The sequence below is a fragment of the Meleagris gallopavo genome, chromosome 14 (assembly GCF_000146605.3).
Source record: "Meleagris gallopavo isolate NT-WF06-2002-E0010 breed Aviagen turkey brand Nicholas breeding stock chromosome 14, Turkey_5.1, whole genome shotgun sequence".
Taxonomy (NCBI): domain Eukaryota; kingdom Metazoa; phylum Chordata; class Aves; order Galliformes; family Phasianidae; genus Meleagris; species Meleagris gallopavo.
Window position 1 is genome coordinate 2358912 of NC_015024.2, and position 22315 is coordinate 2381226.

Below are 22315 nucleotides of genomic sequence, written 5' to 3' on the forward strand. Positions count from 1 at the left end.
AAAAGAAAAAAAAACCCAAAACCTTCTGTTAGCCTGATTTCATTTTAATTAGCTCTGTAGAACGCTTAAAAGCATATCCAGCGTAAAAGCTGGATGAATGAATTATTTTTTAATGGGCAATTTGTCTTGTTTTACACTACTGGTATGAAGTGCTTAGGGCTGAGGAGCTGAGTGCAGGGCTGTCCCCCGGAGCTCCCTGCCCTGGCCCTGTGCCACAGCAACTGCCGGAGGCGGGGAGTTCCCTGAGCCAGGAACTGACGGTAAAAACATCCTCTGTGGTCTCAGCTGCCACCAGGATGTAGGGCTGGAGATGGCCCTTCAGATAAGTGAATTCCAAATGGAAACAGTTTGATGGTTTGGAAGGGTTTAGAAATGCCTTTCCTCAGTTTTTTCACGGTGACTTGTTTGTTTTCACCGTTTTCTCATTTCTTTATCCCTCTGGCCCTGCTTTACCCTGTTTTTGTGTGCTCTCCTGCCCTGATTGCTGCATTACCACCACTGCATCCTCCTGCTCTCTGCTGGCTGCAGTGCTGCATTCCCCAACCAAACACTGCCTAACCTTTGCTACTGAAGCCTGGAACAGCTCGTGTGCATACTCCCCAAGAAATGCTGGTGAAGAGCTGCTTTCAGGCCATGGGTGCTGTTACCCTGGCTTGCTGTTCAGCTGCTCAGCAGCAGTGCCAGGTGTCCGGGTCCTTCTGACCTTGGTGAGATCTGTTCTCTGCCTGTTCTGAGCTGCGTGGGGAGGATTCTGCAAGTGCAGGGGAAGTGGTAGAGCAGCTCACATCTGCCCGTCCTCTCTCTCTCTTCTGTCCTTTTCCTGTCTCTATGTTTTTACTTAGAAAGGATGCTAAGAGGTGGTGAAATAACCAAGATATCCTTAGAGCAACTTCTCCTTAAGGCATTTGAATCATGTAAAGAACATTGGAGCAGGATTTGCTCTTCTCTAACCAGCCATGGGTATGGTCTGTAGGGAGGAGCAGACGGTGTCACTGGTGTGCCTGGTGTCACTGTATAGGGCTGGGCTGTGCTCCCACAACAAATGCAGGTTTCTCTTTCCTCCAGCTCTAACGCTTGGGTTTTGTTGTGTTTTTTTTGTTGTTGTTGTTGATCAGAAACTGCCTGTGGTCTCCTTGCTCAGTAAGGCAGCAGTGCTTTGCAGCCCTCTGTCTCAGCTGGAGCTGTCAGTGTGGATGGGTCCTCCTATGCTCTGCAGAAAGCGATTCCTCCTCCTCACCTTCACTGCTTTTAGGAAGGCAAAGGATTTTATGGCCTTTGCTTGTGGCAGGGATTTGTGTGACAGCGGTTTGAACGCTTGCATTCCTTGCTAAAGTTCTATCTGACGCGTGTTTTACACCTGAAGGCTCTTTGTTTTTCACCTATCTGCCCTGTCAAGTGTGTCATCACACACAAGCCGTGTGAGATGAGAGAGCTCTGACAGGAGGATCTTGGTGCTGACAAAGTGCCTTGGCTCAGCCCAAAAGCTGTTGGAGAAGGCTGGCTTCCATGTAAACCACAGCAGAGCTCAGCTTCTGTACTTTAAATCAAATGTGTTGCTGGGAAGATTTTGAATTATACTGTGGAACGTTGACAGAGGAGAATGAGCATGCAGTTTGTGATAAAGTAACTGTCAGGGATGCAGTTCAAGTCATGAAGTTGACCAGGAAAGTGAATTAGGACGTGAGCTCTCACCTTCAAGTCCACTGAAAAGCATGAGGGCCGGCCAGAAAGGCCTTCAGCAACATCATGCTGATAGCAAAAGAATACGTTGTTTTCCAAGCCCATTGGAAGCAAGAAGCTTGCTGAAGCCAGGAGGGTGGGTAGGTGACAGAAATATTTGGTGCTAAAGCCATCAGAAGAAAATGAATGGATTTACAAGCGTCCTTTTTGCTTACTGTGGAGTCCAAAGAGGTTTCTCTGCCAGAACAGCGCTCGCTGGAAGATCTCTCCCTGCTTGAAGCACTGTCAGCAAAGAGGTTCTTTTAGAGAAGAGAGATAAACATCTTTACAAAGTGCCAGAGCTGGGTGGTACGTGCCCAAGGGTTTCCAAAGGAACTTGGGAATCCAGCAGCTGCATTGGTGGCTGTGCTATGTGACTTCTTGCTTAATTCTCAAAGGCAGAGAAACTGAAGATGGCTTGCATGGTATCAGTTCTTAAAAATAGTTCAGTAGGAGGTCACAGAGTTCAATGCCTTTTTTTTTTTAATGGAAAAAAAAAATGGAAAGAGATTAATCACTTACAGTGGGTGAAATCGGTGTGGCTTTTGCAAAGGAAGTGTGTGAGTGTACCCAAGTGTTTGAATGCCCTGCAAGCACCCAGAGGGGAGGTGTGGGGATGTGCTCAGTGCAGCCAGAGGATCTGGTGAGGTCTGAAGGTGGGGTGGGTGTTGAGTAGTCTGGGAAGGAAAGACAGAAAGTGAGGAGGAGGAACTGCAGCCCAGGCCTTTGGATACTAAATGAAAGAAGGAAAAGCGTGAAATGCATTTCACTCCAGGTAAATGCAAATCAGGGGGAAGAAATAATCTTAATTTGGTGGGGTGAGAGTTAATTATTGCCACTTATGAGGAAAAGTTTGTCACTGTTCAGTGGAAATCAAGTTTAATGTTTGGCAGTGATTGATTGAGGAGCTCTGGGAAGAGGAGCCAGTAAGAAAACAGGATGGCATCGTGGATCTCAGATCACAGCCCACTGATGTCCTGAATGCTGTGCATGAGAAGGGGCTTGGGGTGCAGAATGCCAAGGGGAGCAGATGAGAGGCTAATGAGGGCGACTGGACATAAGGCAGGGGGTGCCTAGAGCTGAACCCTCCAGCTCAGCCCCACAAAATGCTCTGAGTGGCCGTGATTTTTTTGGAGCTTCAGGACCATGCGAGTGAAATCATGGAAGAAAGCACTGTCAGGCGTGCTGCTGAGCACAAAGATTGCAAAGCAAGGAACGCCCAAGCTGGAAACTGGGAAAATAAGCTTGTAGCTGAGCATTTCCTTCTCCTGCCCTTGGTAATCTTAGGTGCCCGTGGAGCTGGTGGGCATCTGGAGGGGACACTGAGCAGAAAGCTGGCCCAAATGCTGAGCGTCCCACAGGTCGCACGCCTGATTGGAAATCCAAAGATCTACTATAATTACCTCAATATTAAGCCCTAATCTCATTTTGTGCGGAGTAATCTTGGGACTCAGTATTGCATAAGAGAAGTGCTCTCGTGTGTGCTGATAACAAAGAGGGTCAGCAGGGGCAAAGCAACAGGCGTGTGGAGGGGCGATGGAGCTGTGCACCCTCAAGTTAAATCCTTCCAGCCTCATAGCCCTGGCTTGGGGCAGGGTGGGAGGGTGTCCTGCCGTGGACCAGAGGAGAAATGCTGCAGTTAGCTTCTTCCCTGGGTGTAGAGCAGCATCCATCCCATAACTGTTGGAAGAACATGGAGGAGGGTGGCACAGTGGGGAGCCTGGCAGGAGCAAAGGGAGCTTGTGGGAGCCCAGAAGGATCTCGCTAGGTTTGGCATTTGGACAACAGGGCACTTGGTGCCAGTGTTTGGATGGAGGGTTCTGCTTGTGCATATTGCAGCTTTAGCTGTTAGGGCTTGAGTTGGCTAAAAAAAAAAACCAAACACTTTGGGAACCTCACTTTGTGATGTTTTTCTGTAAGCAAGTGTTGAAAGTGATTTAACTGAGTAACCTGGCCTGGAAGGGAAATGAAAGCATCTGTTCTGTTTTGCATTTACAGCGTAATGCAGGAAAGCCGTACGGATGGGACAGGAGAATAGTAGAAACTGAAAGCAGAAAGTAGAAAAACAGGCTGGAAGGCACAGAAAGTGCCTCGTTGGGGGAAAGGGAGGTCGAGGAGGAGCCTAATCCAGGAGGTGTCAGATCTCACAGATGTCTTCATAACCTCCGTCAGTAGGAAGGATGGAACATCACTGTGTGCTTTGGAGCTGCTGGCTTACACCTCTGCTCTGTGTGTGGCTCAGCTTGAAGCTCTGGCCTAGTGGGGGGTTCTGTATGGATGTGTTTTTCTGGAAAGCTCCTGAACTACTGCAGTGATTTAAGGAGTCTGGAAGAGTGCTAATAATCAAGAGAAGTAGGACAGCCTTAATGATTATAATCCCATCGGAGTAAGACATCAATCCCAGGTACAATAATGGAACAAGTAACAAAGCGTTCAGAAAAGAATTAAGGCACTGTCACTCATCAAGGTCTGAGAAACGATTAGTGTTAATTGTTTCAGTTCTGTTCTTAAGTGCAGGTGTTCTCTTGGCCTTCGATGTGATTGCGCATTGCTTTCAGGAAGAACTGAGCTGCTATAAAATTAGTACGTCTTGTATTCAATGTGAAGGGGCTGTAGAGCCTGTGCCTGTGGGGCACTCAGCTCCTAGGCTGGGGTTCCAAGGTGCACCAAGCAGCAGATGGAGGAATTAAGAGACCTGCAAAGGGGGAAGATGCAAGTAAAACCTTACCCGGGTGCAGAAAGTGCAAGTGCTGCCAGAGCAAGAGCCACAGCAGTGGGTGCTCCTTCGTGCTAGAAGCAGAAAGGGCGAGGGAGGTGGCCTGCTCCTCTGTGCCTGCCTGGGAGTTGGGTGGCAGTGAGAGAAATGAATAGGGATGGTTCTGAGTTGGAAGGAAGTGGCTTTACTCACAGTGTGTCATTAAGCTGCGGGAGCTCCCTCCTCCTGCAGGCTGAGAGCCCGGAGCTGTGCGCGGGTTCGGAGGCGTCTGGCCTGGCTGGGGGGGGCGGGGGGTGTGCAGCTGCCCAGGGAGCCGTGCAGGATGCTGTTCCTTCCTCTTTCTTCTCCCTGCCCTTCTGCCAGCTCTCTGCCTTGCAGCTGCCCACAGTGGAGGGCGGGAGGCAGGCTGGGGTTGGTGCCCTGGCTTTGTTCCTGTAAAGCCCCAGTGGGTGGAGAGCCAGTGGCGAGAAATCCAGAAAGCATATCACAATCAGAAGCAGTTTTCTCTAGGGGTCAGATGCATTGCGTGTTGTCACACGGGATTCCTCCTGAAGAGGAAAGCAAGGGCAAAGGCTGCCATCCGATACGAGGAATCCGGTGCTGGGGTGTCACACAAAACCTCCAGCGCTGATCTGGTGCTGAGTGCCAACCCGGTGTCCTGGGGAGCTTTGCACTCTCCTGCACTGCAGCAACGTGGGCAGCACTAGCAACATGTAACTGACACACGTGGGATGCTCGTGCCTGTAAAGCTCCAGTTTGGCTGGCTGGCTCTTTCTTGCTCTGTATAAAATACATCAGCATTAAGGGTTCACAAAAGCTGCCACAGAACTGATGCATTTGGATTCTGATGCACTGAGCTGCCCCTGCTTGCAGTTCTCCTGTTGCAGCAGGAGATGTGCTGCAGGGGAGTGAGTGGGTTATCAGTAATCAGTGACCTGGGCCTGCTGAGCTTTGTTACCTGGGGTTTAGCGCAGCTGCATGGCTCTGGAAATGGGTGGCTCTGTTTGCAAAGCATTTCCCAAACTAGTAAAACTTGCCAGGCTTGAGCATGGCTAGCAGTCAGAACAACCCGTGAGCAGAAAGCCAAACGTTGTGCTTGGATGCCAGGGGTCCAGCACTTAGTCCTGCTGACAGCTGTGCCATCCTTCTGTGGCATTTTTCAATTGTATTTCAGTCCAGTAATAGAAAATTTCCATTAAGGATTGCATATGACGTGCCGCATCAGTAGCGTGCCCTGTGTTTTGCCAGCTCTGGGACTGTTTTGAGTGCTATATTTCAAATATAAGCCTCCAAAAAAAAAAAAAAACCATCTTTTCTTACTGTGGTGCACAGTAGTTAGAACTATTCTGCAGTGCTGTCAAACAAAACTGCCTCATGTTCTCCATGCTCCCTAAAGAATATGTTATTTCCCGAAAGCCTCAACAGCAACACATGGAATGTGAGAATGAATGTCCACAGGCCAATTTGCACACAATCAAGCAGCTGTTTATTATTGAAACAAGCTGTGTTGACCATCACCTTGCAGCATTCGTGTTTTCAGTGCTTGTATCCTGGTGTCCTGGGGCCGAGGCATCCTCCTAGCCCACTGCGCTCCGTGCTGTACGTGGCATCACACAGGTGTAATCTCTCTGAGCTGGTCAGACTTTGCTTTCAGTGCAGTGTAGATGAGCCCTGTCCTGGATGTCTTTGGATATAATGGCAATAATTAGGTGCTTGCAGCGTGTTTTGGTGTATGTCATTCTTGGGGTTAAACCTAACTCCTCTGTGTGGCTGAATCGGTCTCTTTCCTCCCTTCCTTTCATTGCAGTCCCAAGACCGATTGCAAACCTGTTTTGCAGCTTCTGTAAGAGGTGAATTGGGGTCACAGTTTCCTTTACTTCACAGGCATGGCTGGCTGAGTGTGGGGCCCATCCTGTGTGAGCTCTGCATGCTGAGAGGAGCTGACAAAGGCAGTGTGAACTGCAGTTCATCAGTAGGCTCTGCAGTGTTATATGTACTTTCATTAATGTAAAGATGTGGTGGGGGAAAGATGTGCAGTCAGTGACGTTTTTCTATGGGAGATGGAAGGAGAAAAAGACTGGGATGCTTTGTCCTGTTGGCAGATCTGTGGGACCTGGGCTGGACTGGAAGAAGGGGGACTGGGCAGTTACAGCCTTTGTCATCCTCTTCTTCCTTCTGATGATGTTCTCGGTACCATTCCCCCACCCAAATGCTCCATACTCAGCCCTAGTCCCTTCACAGCATGCAGCTGCTGTACGAGCAGACCTGCTCTGCTTTCCATTCCAAACTGCTCTGAGACTTGGGTCATTCTCCTTTTGTATGCCAAAAGACAGCGGTGGGAGCAGCCTGCTCATCTCTCCCTGCCCTCCCCCTCTCCAGAATCACTGCAGAAACTCCTCCCCCTCTGTCCTCACAGAAGGGAATATTTTAGAACGGAACACAGGCCCTGGCAGGGTTCTGCCCCACCCCAGCAGGGTTGGCTGGGTTTAGGGGCACACAGAGAGTGCCGGGCATCGGTCTGCCTGGTGCTCAACGTGCGGGAGGCAGCAGCAGAGCTGCCTGCAAGATGCCGAAACTCTGCAGCACCTTGGTTTGGAGGGCTTTAGCAACATCAGGTGGGAAAGAATTTAAAGTGTATTTTTGCTCCCAGCAGCAGAAGTGTCCTGAATGGGGCTGCTGGGCTGCTGCTGTGTTTTTATTTTTTTTATTTTTTATCAAAACAGTGATCTGTTTGGGCAAAACACCTCGGGTCTGCCTGCGTGGCATAGCAGCAACATAAAGTTGGTAGTGGCCAACGGGTCAGTGACACGAAGCATAGTGAGGATACCTGTGTGGTGGGAAAGGGTTTAATTCCCCTTTATTACTTTCTCCAGGGTGGAGATGCAGAGCTGGAGAGGCACACCTGGGCTGTGGGGTACGGCCATATCCACCTTTGGAGTGTGCCCATGGGCCTCCCTTCTGAGTGTGACTTTGGGGTCTGCAGGAGGGGGGGCACTGCCAGCGTTCCCCTGGGAAAATAATGTGTGTGCTGAACTAAAGGGGCAGGTTCTGCTGCATTAAACAATAATGCTTCGGGGGAGTGGGTGGCAGAATATATTTAAAACACAGAAAAAAATTACTTTCCCCATCTTTTCATTCTTTGGGAGTGTTCAGTAGGTTCTTGTAACAAGCAGGGCTTTATGCTGCGTGAGTGCTGCGCTTGGAAATAGCCCCGTGTAACAAGGGTATTAGTGTGGCAGCTGAGCAAACAGGAGCTCCTTGTGCTGTCAGCTCTGTGCCAAGAGAGGAACTGCAGCTCCTGTGGTACCTGGGGAAGGCTGGGAGGGTGTCCTCATCTGGAATTTCTTCCATTTGAATCTCTTCTCACACCTGACTGGAGCTGCATGTTGGCTGCACTGCAGCAAATGCAGCGTGTGTGTAGCCTGGGTGCTGCCCGTCTTACAGCTTCGTTGGCTAGCAAAACACTCCTTGCTTTCTGCACCAAATGGGTGTATATCCAGCCTTCAGAATACCTGGTTAAGAAAAGCAGAGCGTGCCAAAGTGCAGAGGACCTCAAATGCTGCGTGTGCTGTTAGCCTTGTCCCAGTGATACAGATTGCTAAGATGTGGTCCTGCTGCAAGCACTCAGATTCCTTCTCATTTGTGCCATCCAGATGTTGTTCTCAGTGTTTGCCAGCCCTGACGATCCCTTCTAGCTGCCGTGGAGAGCAGGGTGCTGTTGTCATGGCCATATATGTGCTGTCCAGCGAAGAACAAAACTGGTTGGATTTTTTGGGGACTTGCAGCATCATTGCTGTGGACACAAATTGTGCTACAGAGGCAGCAGCAGTGCTCCCTCCTTAAAGGTCTGTGTTGGTTCATGTCAGTGAAGCACTGTGTGCACTCTTTGGTCCCCATGTTCTGGTGAGTGTGTGCAAAACAGAGCAGGGAAGCATGAGAAGCACAGTTTGCAAAGAAGCGTTGGATGAGCTGGGATGGGTTTGCCTGCAGAGAAGGCTGAGGGAGGGTATGCACTGGAGAAAGGGAATAAGCTGTTGTCCCGCGCCCATGTCAAGTAGGATAAGAGGTAATGGGCTTACATTACATAAGGAAGGCTGAGGGCAGGCTGCAGGGGAGGTATGCTCAGAGGCAGCAGAGTGCAGAAGCAGGTTGCTCCAGGGGTCCTTAGGGCTCAGCATTGTGGTTCTGAAGGGTCACGGAGAGAGCTGGCAGGGGACAGAGCTTATGCAGTTGATTGTGACTTGGTGCAGAGGACAGATGATCTCCAGTTCAGTAAAATCAAATATTACCGTTGCTAGAAATACTCAAAACCATCTAAAGCCACTGAAAGAGAACCCATTTAAGGCATGTATCATTTTAAACCTTCCACAAATGTAAAAATAACCCTAAAGCCCTAAGGTAAATAACACAGATGCGTGCATGTGTATTTATAAGGTGAATGTAGCCCATTTTAGAGAGAGATTTGGATTACAGCAGTTGTCTGATGTAGCTGTGCTCCAGGAGTCCCCAAGCCCTTGCTGACTAATGGCTGAAGGGTCTTTCCTTATTGGCAGCCCCAGCAGAAGCTCAGAACCTCTAACAACCACTGCTGCTTGGCCATGAAGATTGCCTTTAGGTGGTTAGTTTTATCTTTTTATTTGCTTAATTTCCGAGGGCGAGAGAAGAGGTGGAAAGGAGGAAATGTTTTGGCTGTATTCTTCTCTCTGCTTCCTCAAGCCTTTCTCCCCTCGCCAGCAGCACCAGCCATCCCTGTGAGCTTTGTACTGGGCTCGTCACAGTACAAGTTACCTCTGGGAGTGTGCAGTTGGTCATAAAATGGGTATAATGGCAGTGTGGCTGTTGGCTCCATGGCTGGGAAGCTTTGTGGGGTGTCTCAGGGTGCCCCCAAAGTGCCCTCCCTGTATGCAGAAGGAAGTCAGTGTGGTTCTGTCCTGTTCCGTTCCCGTGCAGCCCAGCCCCTCCTTATATCTGTCTCGTTCCTGCAGTGGGAACAAATAAATGTCTGAGGAGAAAAGAGAAGTATGTATGTGTATATACAGTGCTTCCAAGGACTTTCAGTCTCAGAGAACTTTCTGATGCAGGGATTTTCTAATTCAGGTGTAGTTTCTGCATTCTTGAACCTGTGCAGGAAGCTGCTTCCACAAACTGCCCAGTCTCCGTTAGGGCCGCATGCGTTTCTTGTGCCCACATCCCCTTGCTGGAGTTGCCCAGGTCCCTGTTGCCCTCTGGTGGGCTTGGACTCCATTCTGCTGCCTTTGTATCACTCCCTCATAGTCATCTGTGGGAAGTGATGACAAGCAGTCAGTGTCTATCCACACTGTTTGGGCCACTCCTGACTCTGTAGATGTTTGCCAACTCCAGCATGGTCATCTCATTCAGCCCCACCCTGACTTCAGCTTTTGTTAAACCTCTTCCAGCTTTCCTTCCATTCTTGATACTATGTTGTCCTTCTGTTGCTTTCCTAGCAGTTTCTGCCATTTCCTTTTGTTCTTTTGACTGCTACTGAGGGGATGCTTCCAGGAGGAAGCAGCAGAGATCCCAGCAGCCCACAAGGAGCTACTGGCCGTGCCATCCAGGAGTGAGCTGTGTGCTTCCCAGCCCTTTGCAGCGTGCTGCCTGTAACTGGAGGAGCGGGCTGAGACCTGGAGATCCTTCTGTGAGCACTCTGACGTGGCAGTAGGGCACTTCCCAGCCCCAGTGACTCACCAAGCCTTCTGGCACTGGGTCGCTGGGACAGCTCAGCCTGGGGAGAGTGTCAGTGTCCTCAAACTGAAGTGCTGCTCACTGGATTGTCTAAAACACGCTTCTCAGAATGTGCTCTCTTGGTTTCTGTGGAGTTTCATGTCTCAAACTCCAGATCAGGCAAGACAGTGCTAAAACATGCTGATTTCCATTCCCTTCTGCCACTTCCATGCCCGGTGCCTCACCAGCATGATGATTTTCTTAAAAAGATGGGGATGTTTATCCAGATGTGTCTCTATACTGAGCAGAGAGACTCGATTTAGAAGTTCTTGCTGATTGGAAATGTAACAATTGCTAATTATTAGCATCTCAAATAAAAGCTGCGATGGAAGGATTAATAAGTTGTCCTCTTGTGTTTCAGCTATGGCAGCCATTCGAAAAAAGCTGGTTATAGTGGGCGATGGTGCCTGTGGAAAGACCTGTCTGCTGATTGTGTTTAGCAAAGACCAGTTCCCTGAAGTCTATGTTCCCACCGTCTTTGAAAATTATGTAGCAGATATTGAAGTGGATGGAAAGCAGGTATGTATACATGCTTACGGTAATCAAAATGAACGTGCATTTATTCAGAACACCGTAGAGATCAGCATGCTTCTTTAATAAGTGGGCAGTACAGGTGCTTTTAGTACCCATTTTGTCGATTTATTTTTAAATAGATCTTGTTTGCATGCAGTAAAAATACTGCCCTGCTCATATCCAATGTCTGTTTACAGCGTATTTCTTGTTACAACATATTTTTAACCCCCTACAATTTGAGATTCTGAAAAAGAAGCAGTTCTGGCAGGTAAATTTGGTGTGCTGGAGCACAGATGTGCTGAGAACACCAGGCCCCAACACATTGGGGCTGCAAAAGGGCAGCCCTGCCTTGATCGGGTCCTGCAGTTGTGAGGACAAAGACAAGTTTCTGGAGCAGTATTTTTTCCTACCCGCTCCTGGCAACGTGCAGAATCCTCTTTGGAACAGATGACTGGCAGACTTCAAAGGGATTTCATTTTTGTAGTGTTCATCAGCATCTGTCCTACTTGTCTGCAAGAATGCAGATCTTAGCAGCCAGGCGTGCTCACCAAGCTTCATTTTTAGTTCTTTTGTGAATGTATTGCTCATACATTTTATTTTCAATACTTTGAAGAGCAGTTTTGAATTTATGTGACCTCTGAGTCCCTTTGTTTGCCAAACAAACCCCCCATACCCCTGCTACAGGAACCAGCCTTCAGAAGTCTGCAATCTGAAAGCCAAGTACGTTGCATTCTGCATTTGTGTCACACTGAGTGGCATTTGCTGTGTAAAACAGGCACTTTGCAGTGTACTCTGGAGCCTTGTACCTCAAAAGGCCAACTACTTTCAAAATTTTGGCAAGCATGACACGTGTCTGTTTATTATCACACAGTTGACCTTCCTGGTCTTCTGTGGCAGGTTGTGGTGCTGAGCTCCCCTGTGCCTCCTCCACTGTCCCTTCACTGTAGGTTCAGGCACAGTCAGAATACTTTCCTGTCACTTGTAGTTCAGGTGCAGTGATGTTCATTGGAGCTGCTTAGTTTCAGTTCTGATTTGGGCCAAGATCAGAGCCAGTTATGGGTGTTCTGTTACATTTGATTTCCTACTGTCAGAAGTATGGATTAATTATTGTTTTAGTCATTACACTTTATGCTATCTAAGTCTGAAAAGAGCTCTTCTCTCTTATGGTGTGGATAGAATAGAAAAGAAATCCTTTTAGGCTAGCATAAAGACACATTTCCCTCCACAATTACAATTTCTACAGTTGCTCTATCGTATCTGAGATACAAGATCTTAAATTGTTGTTTAAAATACATCTGACGTTCATTTTTTCTCTCTTATCACCCAATCACATGGCCTCACTCCCTTCTGCCTGAATCCCTGCGTCTCTCAGTGGGTGGGCCAGAGAGCTGTGCCATTCCAGCTGTGTGCAGCTCTGTGCCACCAGCACTAGATAAAAATGGCACGAGTAGCTCGAGCAGTGCGTTTTCTGCTGTGGAAATGTCAGTGCCTGTTTGATAAGCAGATGACATTTTATCCAAGCGCTTTGTGTTCTGACAACTTGGTTACAAAAGCTGCAGTGGAGCAGTGCTTCAGGCTGCACTGTCTCAGGGATGCATGCCTGCTGTCCTCTTAGAAAAGCATTCCCAGAAATGCACAGTGCCACATGAGAACGGTGATGCTGTGGGATGTGTTTGTTCAGACGGTGCGAAGGAGCTGATATGAGCATCATGTGAGGGAACCTGCAGCAGATACCTCTGTAAAAAGTGTGAGTGTTTGCCACCAAATTCACATTAGCAGCTGTGAATGCAGTGATTGCTCTGAGGAGTCATTCTCCTATATTTATGTCACGGTGTTCTGTATGTCTGCAAATAAGGCATTGCATCTTTACAGCATTACAGACGTTTGCATTGCCTGTTCAAGCTCACATTTGAGTTCCACTTCTGTCTGTCTCTATTTGAGCTGCTGTGGACTTTTTTCTGCAGTTTTGGAACCTAGGAGTCTAAAGGAGAAGAGTAAAATAGAAGTGTAAATACCGAGAACGTTACTCAGAACCGAATAAAATCGCTCACAAGAAGCTTTGTGCACAAACCAGCTGTGTTCCAAAGCAAATGGCAAGCTTACATTTCTGCTCAGGTGGAGTTGTAAGAATTTGTGCACAAATAGGTATTAGCTTGACATTTTTGTCACTACGGGTTCCAGCTGTAAACCAATTGAAAATATGCATAATCCTAAAAAGTTTATACTTAGAGAGTCCTCTTCTGCTGACAGCTGGTATTCCTGGAATGCCTATCGAATGGCTTCTCAGCCCTGTGCAGCTGGGTCCCCTTAATCCCCATCTTGCTTTTCTGCTGGTAGCATTCGAGGCCTTTCAGAGAACTGACGTGAGGCGTGGATGTAAGGGGAGGTCTCATAAGCTGCAAGAAATCAATTTGGGGTTATGGGACAGGCAGTTTCTAATAGTTCTGTTGTCAAAGTTCTGTTCTCCTCCTGAGAGGTATTGACTGGAATACCTTGTGCACTATGCTTGGGTTACTTGCTCCAGAATCACAGCTTCCCTATCACGTGGCTGACTGCCCTGGTCTTTCTGCTGCAGGTGGAGTTGGCTTTGTGGGATACAGCAGGACAAGAAGACTACGATCGACTTAGACCGCTTTCTTATCCAGATACCGATGTTATACTTATGTGTTTTTCAATCGATAGTCCTGATAGTTTAGGTAAGTAGGTCGGTATTAAATGAAAAACTGCTTCTGTGCGTTGCTGTATTCCCTTTGGAAATCATTCCTTAAAAAGGTATTCTCACGTGCTGCAATGAGAGCATTCCTGGCTTCAAAATTTGCCTTTATTGCAATGTATGGTTTTCATAAATTAAGATCTTTAAGGAACCTTGCAATACAGATTGGCACTTTGATTTATTATTATTATTTCTCCTTGAAAATGGCAGGTTCTTACATGCTCAAGATCACACTATATCCAGGAAAACTAACCAACTCCCTTCCTTGGTAAATGGGAAAAGTTAGCTTTGTGTCATTCTTCCCTCCTCCCCCCCCCCCCCAGCACACACTTTTTATTTAGGAGAGAGTTTGATTTGAAGCACTCCCAATTACTAGGTTCTAAACACACAGAGTTCTCTTTCTCTGCATGGTGGGGAAGAAACCTGACCTGGAGAGGGCTCAGGATGGGGGAGGAGAGGCTTTCTCACTGGTGGAAGGGATTGCATAGGCTGAGGGTTTATGGCCTGCTCTGCTTTCCTGTGAGTGGCACCTGCTTGTGGCAGAGAAGAGAACACAGCTGCTTGACTTAAGATTTCTGAGCTCCAAATGAGACAGATGTTTGTGTATCAGGTGGCACCTCCTGTGTAGAGCCCAGGGCTGAAGTGTTTGGTGTTTGATATATAAGACTGATGTATAAATATGTGTTTGATCTTAAAAAGGCAGTTCTGAAGAGGGGGAGAAGGAAGTAGAGTACCTCCTATTGCAAGGACTCAGAACATCTCTTGAACTTTGATTTCTGTCCCAGTTAAAATGGTAATTACTGCATCCAGTGTAGCCTCCCAGCCACATATTTTGTGGTAACATTTTCTTAAACAAGTGATTTTCTGCAAAGATCAGTCACCAGTGGCATTTGTTCACTGGTGGTTATTTGGGAGCTGTCTCACTAGATCTCCCTACTCCTCTAATCTATCTTATGGGTAAATCCTTCCTCCCTGAGTTGTCTATGGAATAAACAAGGAGACAGAAAGGAGGTGTGAAACACTTTGCCAGTGGGATAATGCCTGGTGGTTGTTCTGATTTCTTGCCTTGCCTTACTGATGAGTGGCACAGTGTTTGTTTCTGTGCATCTGTAGTTAGTCCATAGAGTGACACTGAGTGGAGTTCATGGCGGTGGTTTGATACTGGTTTTTGGGTGTTGTAAAAAGCTACACTGCAGGGTCGTGCCTGTCTTTAGCTTCTGGAGATAAAGGCCAAACATTCCATTACTCTTCACATCAGCATTCTGATTTCTTTGAAATCTTGTGCTAACCCTTGTCAAGTGGTTACTGAGAGACATAGAGAAACCAAAATTTTGAGTGTCCATCAGCTTGTCTTTTTGGTATCACCAGAACAGGTTTATTTGCACCTGGTGTGGAAAGTAGAATAAGGGCATCAGTGTGTTTTAGGTCATTACTGCAAGTCAGCAGGCAGAAGCTTTACAAGAAAACCAGCCCCAGAACTGGGTTTTGGTGTGCTTACACTTGTGTTTTTTTTTTTGTTTAACAGAAAACATCCCAGAGAAGTGGACCCCGGAGGTGAAGCATTTCTGTCCCAACGTGCCTATCATCTTGGTAGGAAACAAGAAGGACCTGAGGAATGACGAGCACACAAGACGAGAGCTGGCCAAAATGAAGCAGGCAGGTTCCTTTCTGAGAGCTTTAACAAGACATGAAGAAAGTGGATAGTGATAGGACAAAGGGAGACAGAGGATGTTTAGGATAGACATTAGGAGGAAGTGTTTCACACGGGGTGGTGAGGCACTGGAACAGGTTGCCCAAGGAGGCTGTGGATGCCCCATCCCTGCAGGCATTCAAGGCCAGGCTGGATGTGACTCTGGGCAGCCTGGGCTGCTGGTTGGCGACCTGCACTTAGCAGGGGGTTGGAACTCAATGATCTTGGAGGTCCTTTTCAACCCAGGCCATTCTATGAAAGTGCATCTCAGTTGTGCCCAGAGCATCGAGTGGGCATCAGCAGCCTGCTGTGTGCTGCACAGTGAGCACTTTGTGATCAGGTTGTAAAAGGAAATGGCTTCAGTGGTGTGTGTTCTGAAGCAATCAGTGCAGCTCCTTCCTGAGCACATTGCTTGGTTTTAACTTTCCTTTGTGTTGTTGCAGGAGCCTGTCAAACCTGAGGAAGGAAGAGATATGGCAAACCGCATCGGTGCATTTGGATATATGGAGTGTTCGGCAAAGACCAAAGACGGTGTGAGGGAGGTGTTTGAAATGGCCACTAGAGCTGCTTTGCAAGCCCGGCGTGGCAAGAAAAAGTCCGGGTGCCTTCTCTTATAAAGTGTGGCCAGAGGAAGATGGCCAAAGCAGCACCCTGCACTTGAGTAATTTTGAAGTGCTGTTTATTAATCTTAGTGTATGATTACTGGCCTTTTTCATTATCTATAATTTACTTAAGAGATTAAAAATCGAGTCATCTTGCTACCAGTATTTAGAAGCCAACCATGATTTTTATAACAATCTGCATCAAATTCATCTGTGCACCCAAGGTTAACCTCAACATTCCTCTAACCAACCTTTTCTGCACTCACAGGATATGCCAGGCGCTAATTGAAGACAATTCTCTATCTTCTTTCTTCTTTCTAGAAAGAGAAAAAGCTGTCAACACAGAGGATTGGTCTGTAACTACTTAATAACTAACGTCCTATTCTAATTGAGTACAACAGTTAATGGCTGTATGTGGAACGAAGCGTAGCTTCAGTGCTATCACATTTAGGAAGGTCTGATTTTCATCGGTGGTGTAAAACATTTGAAAATGTGATCACTCTGAAATGACCAAGTCCCATTCAGCTAAGGAAAAGTGAGGGTTCTGTGGTTTCATGTTAGTTACCTTTTAGTTACTGTGTAATTAGTGCCAGTTTAAATGTATGTTACCAAAAATAAATCTATTTACCCCAGCTTAGATGTAGTATTTTTTGTATAATTGGATTTCCTAATACTGTTACTTGTAACCTCTGCGTTAAGGTGTTCTGGGTTTTTTAAGAAACTGTATTTGAAAATAAAGTCCAATGGAAAGCAGCTGATCCTCTTCCCCTGTTCATTTGTAAGAGTCTGACCCACCGGAATGATCCAAGTGGTCTGCACAGCCAGGAGGAGTTTTTTCCATGACGTGCCGTAGGGATGAGAAAAGACAGCCTGCTCACACTCAAAGCTTCTGAACTGTTCAGTTGCCTTAAGCTCATTGCTGGACCCAGTTTCAAAACTAAAATTAAAAAAAAATAAAAAAAAAAGGAAACTTTTTGTGTAAGTTTGGTTACCATGTAGTGATCAGACTCCTAACCTGTGAACTTCTTGCTGTTCTGCAGCCAACTAAACTTTCTGTATTTTCATTTTTCCAACAACTAATAGAATAAAGGCAGTTTTCTAAGCTCCCTGTATCCTGGTGTCTGTATTGCTCACTCCGGGCTTTTGGCCCAGCGTCCGACAACCTGAACCAGAAGAATCGTTCTCGGTGTGGCTGTGGAACAGCTGCAAATGCTTTGTGTGTTTTTCCTGGTAAGTGCTGCCCATGGAGGAGGAATCCTTCACCCTGCCTGGCACAGAGATCACAGAATGGCCCAGGTTGGAAGGGACCTCAAAGATCACGAAGCTCCAACCCCCTCAACGCAGGCAGGGCCACCAACCTCTATCTAATACCTGCCCAGGGTCCCATCCAACCTGGCCTTGAACACCTCCAGGGAGTGCATCCACAGCCTCTCTGGACAGCTGTTCCAGCACCTCACCACTCATAGTAAAGAATTTCCCCTTGACATCCAACCTAAACCTTCCTTCTTTCAACTTAAAACTGTTTCCCCTTGTACTGCTGTTATCTACCCTTTCAAAGAGTTGATTCCCCTCCTGTTTCTAGGCTCCCTTTAGGTACCGAAAGGCTGCAATGAAGTCACCCCTCAGCCTTCTCCGGGCTGAGATGTGCTGCAGCATCTGTGCCCGTGTTGGTATTTCCAGCAGCTGCTGTGGAGCTGAGAGCCCCTGCCAGCAGAGCTGGGTTTGTGTCAGTGCCCTGTGGAAGGGAGCACCGAGCTGCACCCAGGCCGAATCCTACAAAATACCATTAGCTTTTTGAAGGGGGGGGAGGGCAGGCACTATTTTGGACACGCAAATGCAGTCCTTTGCCCCCGGCCCGGGGTGACACAGCGGCAGAGCAGGAAGTTCCCAGCAGCTGCGCTGCCCGTGGGGATTTCGTCCGCCGCTGTTACTGAGCTTACTCGTTGCCGTCTGTTCCCTTTTTGGGGTGGAGGTTTTTTTCTTCTTCCTTTTTTAAATGAGTTGAGCAAAACCGGTTTGCAGCGCGCTACAGCCGCCGTTACAGCCGCTCATCGCCCTCGGGGTTCCGAGTAAGGGCTGCGCGCCCCTCCGGCTCACGAGCTGCGGCTCTGCCGCCGCGCTTCCCCCGCCAGCGATCCCTTCGTTACCCCACGTCTGATCCCATCCCCCGCCCGCAGAGCCGCCCCGCAGCCGCGGGTGCCGCCCCTGGAGGTGCCTCAGGCCACGGAGGGGCCCTGGCAGCGTAAGCTGGAGGGCGGCCAGCCCACGGCAGGGGTGGGGCTGGGAGGTCCTTTCCAAGTCAAGCGCGCTGCGTTTCTCTGTGCGTGCTGCGGCCCCTCCCGAGCACCGCCAGCACCCCCAGCCCTGCCCGGCTCTGCCGCAAGCAGCGCAGAGAGGCGCGGGAAGGGGCGGGCGGTGCACGCCTGAGCTGAGGCGGGACACAAGCGGTGCGGAGTGGGTGGGGTGTTTGTGTGTCCGTCCGTCTGTAGGAAGGAGCGGAGCGGCCATGGCAGCAACGCGGCTGGCGGGGGTCTCGGGGCGGCCGCTGGGCGCGGCTGAGCCGCTGGCGCTGGGCTCCCTGCAGGGCAAAGTGCTGCTGGTGGTCAACGTGGCGTCGCTCTGAGGCACCACCACGCGCGACTTCCTGCAGCTCAATGAGCTGCAGCAGCGCTACGGGCCCCGCGGGCTGCGCGTGCTCGGCTTCCCCTGCAACCAATTCGGGCACCAGGTATGGAGCGGGCGGCGGGCGGCGGGGCGGCAGCGCGGCCGGGAGCTCACGGGGCCGTTCCTCCCCGCAGGAGAACGCCACCAACGAGGAGATCCTGCGCTCGCTGGAGTACGTGCGGCCCGGCAACGGCTTCAAACCCAACTTCACCATGTTCGAGAAGTGCGAGGTGAACGGGAAGGGCGCGCACCCGCTGTTCGCCTTCCTGAGAGAGGCGCTGCCCTTCCCGCACGACGACCCCTCGGCGCTGATGACCAACCCGCAGTACATCATCTGGTCGCCGGTGTGCCGCAACGACGTCTCCTGGAACTTCGAGAAGTTCCTCGTGGGCCCCGACGGCGTTCCCTTCCGCCGCTACAGCCGACACTTCGAGACCATCAAGCTGCAGGACGACATCGAGCTGCTGCTCCAGAAGGTGCCCAAGGAGGCTCTGCAATAAAGGAAAGCCTGCACCTGCGTTGTACGAAGGGCCGCTGCTCTGGCTGACCCCCCAATGTCCGTGCAGGCTTTGCTCGTGACGGCGCATCTTCCAAATCCTTGAAGTGCGCCCGATGTTTTCAAAGCTGCGTGTGAAATGTTTGGGGGAACTCAGCCTGGGGAAGCTGCACATGAGTGTGGGTAATTGTGTGGGATTCTCTGAATAAAGAAAAAATCTGCTTTAAGGCTACGGCGTGGTGAATCTGGGTGAGTCGGGACAAACAGGGTGGCAGCAGATGGCCAAAGGCTGGGTGCACACTCTGCCTGGGTGCGGGCTGGCTGCGTGCAGGCTGGGGCAGGCTGAGCCGTGCCCAGGCAGCTGGCAGCCACTGCACGGCTTGTGACTTCTGTACCGAGGGGCTGCGGAGGAGCAGCCTTTGCCCGAGGTCGCCCATTCTTCGTCTTGCATCAGTGGATGCCCCAAGGAGACCCAGAGCTGGAGCAATGTGTGTGTGGTGCTGCTGTCCTATCTGCCCAGCAGTCCCCTGGCACCGTTCTGTGTTGTAGGCAGCCTGATGTACACCTCTGGTGGTGCCACTGACCCTGGAAGTGTTCAGGAAATGTGAGGATGTGGCACTGAGGGATGTGGCTGAGTGGGCAGTTGGGGATAAAGATTCCGTGATTCTGTGATCCTGCATTCAGCCCGGGTCACCTTGCAGCCCCAGCCCATGCACGTGGGGATCAACCTGGAGAACCAGTTCTTTTGTTCCCAGCCTGTTTGACTACTTCTGCAGAAGCTGTGCCTCACCTCTGATTATCGCTGTTGTCCCTCGGGCACAAGAATTGTAGGCAATACTGCAAAGTGTGAGTGAGCTGGGGTTTGGGCTATGGCATTTTGTTGTTTCAATTCCTTTGCTGCCACGTTTCTGATTCCCGACAAGCACTGATCTGACAGGTGTTCTGTGGAGCTGCAATGACCCTGACATTGTTCCTGGGCAGCTACACAGGGTTTGCAGCTGAATGCCGAAATTGGGGTTGTTTTCCCCTGGAAGCCATGAGCATGTGCCAAACTTCGTTTGCTCACTGCACGGGTCCTCCTGCAGTCAGTTTTCACTCCAGATATCTCACAGTTTCTGTACAATCAACCCTTACAAGGCCTTCGAAGCACTGAGTGTAAACATGGTGCTACACTGCGGAGTTCAAGCATATACCAGCACCTTGGGAAGGCACAACACTTTCAAGCTCTATCACTTGTGCGTTGTTTTCATAACTAAAACCACTTAACTTTGGGATTTATGTATTTTTTTCCCTGTTCGTTTCTTAGTTGCTTCATGAATGCAAGTACATCCAAGGCCCCTCCTGGCCCTGTTGTTAAGGCAAAGCCTGCAGGCAGCTCCACCCTGCTTACCGCTATCCCTGAATAATCCAGATTTCAGCTCAGATTGCACAACTCTCACCGGGCTATTTCTTAACTTCCTTAACTTTTTAACTTTGTTTAAAAAAACAGGATGTTTTCAGTGGCTCATTTCACCTCTGGAGCAGAAGCTGCTTCATTTGGTGCATTCATTTTGCAGTTAAATCTGCTTCCCTAATTAGTGTAGGATGTGGAAATACATTGAAAGCACAGTGGCTGACGGGCAGCAGGAGCTCATTGCATTGTGTTTAAAAATCTTACTCGATGTGAGCTGTGGCATTTCCTCAATCTTGGCTCAATGGACTCAAGACGTGTGAGCAGAAGCCCCTGCAGGGCACTCCATGCTTTGCCACTTCCCACTGTCTGCAGCCTCTGTAGAGTCCTACAGCTGCAAGGAACAGGGCACCAGGGCAGCCCCACAAAGGGATCATTCCCCAAGTGGGAGAGCTGCCTGCTGGAGCTGTACACAGTGTTCATTCTGTGTTAATGGCCAAGGGATTTGTTTATCTCCTGGCTGCCAGGGCTGTACTGGCAGAAAAGCAAAGCGGGAGCTCCAGGACAGATGCACACCAGCAGAATGATAGCGGTGATGCTACTCTTGGATGAAAATCAGCAGAAAAACAAACCATCCCAATGTAAGCATGCTGCAGTCCCAGCAGTAAGTGTGCAAAGCAGGTAAAAGCCTCTCAGCCTCATTCCCCATCTGCTTTAATCACACCCAGACAGCGGATGGTGGTGGAAGGGGCATCTTGGAAATATTCCTTGGTGACACACACTAAAGAGCACAGTTCTTGTGCAGCCTCCTGCACTCCAACACTATCAGGTGTTGGAACCACGTGGGAAAGAGACATTTTACTGCAGGTAATGCACTTCAATGATTCTGTGGCCTGAGGACATTGCCCCTTCTGTATCTTATCTACACTCCTATACCTTCCTACTCCTACACCTTCCTACTGTAAAAACATGTATCTGCTAACAGCTGCTCCTTTGCCAGTGCCCACCTTGCTCTTCCATTCCTCTATCTATCAGCCCCAGCTCTCCCCCTTCCCAGTGTGTTTGGCCCCTCCTTCCCCTCATGATCAGGGTGACCTTCTAAGCTGCCATCAACTCCTTGAACCTTTAAACAAGTTCAGATAGGACACAGTCAAGAGTGTGAACTAGCTGCAAATAAAAACGTCCTATCCTGCCTTTATCTCCTGGCTTCCCCAGCATTCTGCCCATCAGCCTCAAGGACATAACCCTCAATCATGGAACAACGGCATTCAGAAGCATTTACACAACAGAAATGCCATCAAGTGGAGAATAAAACAAGCCCTTTATTCCTCAGCCTGTTAAAAGCTCTTTCCGCTGTTTATAACTCCTTTTTCCTTTCTAATGAGCTGCATTGCACCACAAACTTTGCACACACAAACTTCCAGAGAACTTGCAGTCAGTTTTTGGTCACTGCTATGGCAGGCAGGAGGAAACACCTGCCTACAGCTGGGTGGTGCCTGAAAGTCCCTGCTCTCTTAGCCCTACAAACCAGACGATTTTGTTTCCTATTAGGAAACAGAGCTCAGCCATGCGTGCTTTGCCTCAGAACAGCTGACTCACTGTAAAACACACCCATGACACGAGTTGTGGCAGTATTCTTAAAGCTTGCTGACATTCGATGGATTGCCCTGCCCTGCAGTTTGTTTAGGTAACACAGAGAGCTGTGTCTCTGTACCAAGGAGAAAGGAAGTTCTGCTGAATGTTTGCACCAAGGAAACAGGAGGCCGTGTACTATGTGATACGTAACAGAACTCTGAGAAACCTCTGCATGTGTAACACACAAGCACCACAATCTCCCTGAAGGGCGGTTTCCAGGGACACTTTCACAACTCCTACGAGCTCCCCTCGTTGCTCAGCTCTGCCCTCTCTTTTCTTCCTCCCTCAATCTGAAGGCCCTCGCCCCCAGGCCCGCACCCTGAACAGGGGGCCATAAAGCCCAGCGATAGGGAACACAGAGACGGCCCCAGCCCATAGACCGCCGAACCACGCCCCCACCACTTCCGGTCACCCGGGCGGGGCCACAAAATGGCG

General features: G+C 49.2%; 2 protein-coding genes across 2 annotated transcripts; both read left to right on the plus strand.

Annotated features, from left to right (window-relative positions):
• Positions 1-10537: 10537 nt before the first annotated feature.
• Positions 10538-15719, plus strand: RHOA (ras homolog family member A). Its single transcript, NM_001303210.1, is given in 4 exon segments — positions 10538-10696; positions 13266-13386; positions 14929-15059; positions 15537-15719. Coding segments are annotated over 4 exon segments (582 nt in total). The 5' UTR covers positions 10538-10540; the 3' UTR covers positions 15711-15719.
• A 2445-nt stretch (positions 15720-18164) lies between these two features.
• On the plus strand, positions 18165-19087 carry GPX1 (glutathione peroxidase 1). The gene is given in 2 exon segments (NM_001308652.1): positions 18165-18423; positions 18494-19087. Coding segments are annotated over 2 exon segments (588 nt in total). The 5' UTR covers positions 18165-18201; the 3' UTR covers positions 18860-19087.
• Positions 19088-22315: the final 3228 nt, after the last annotated feature.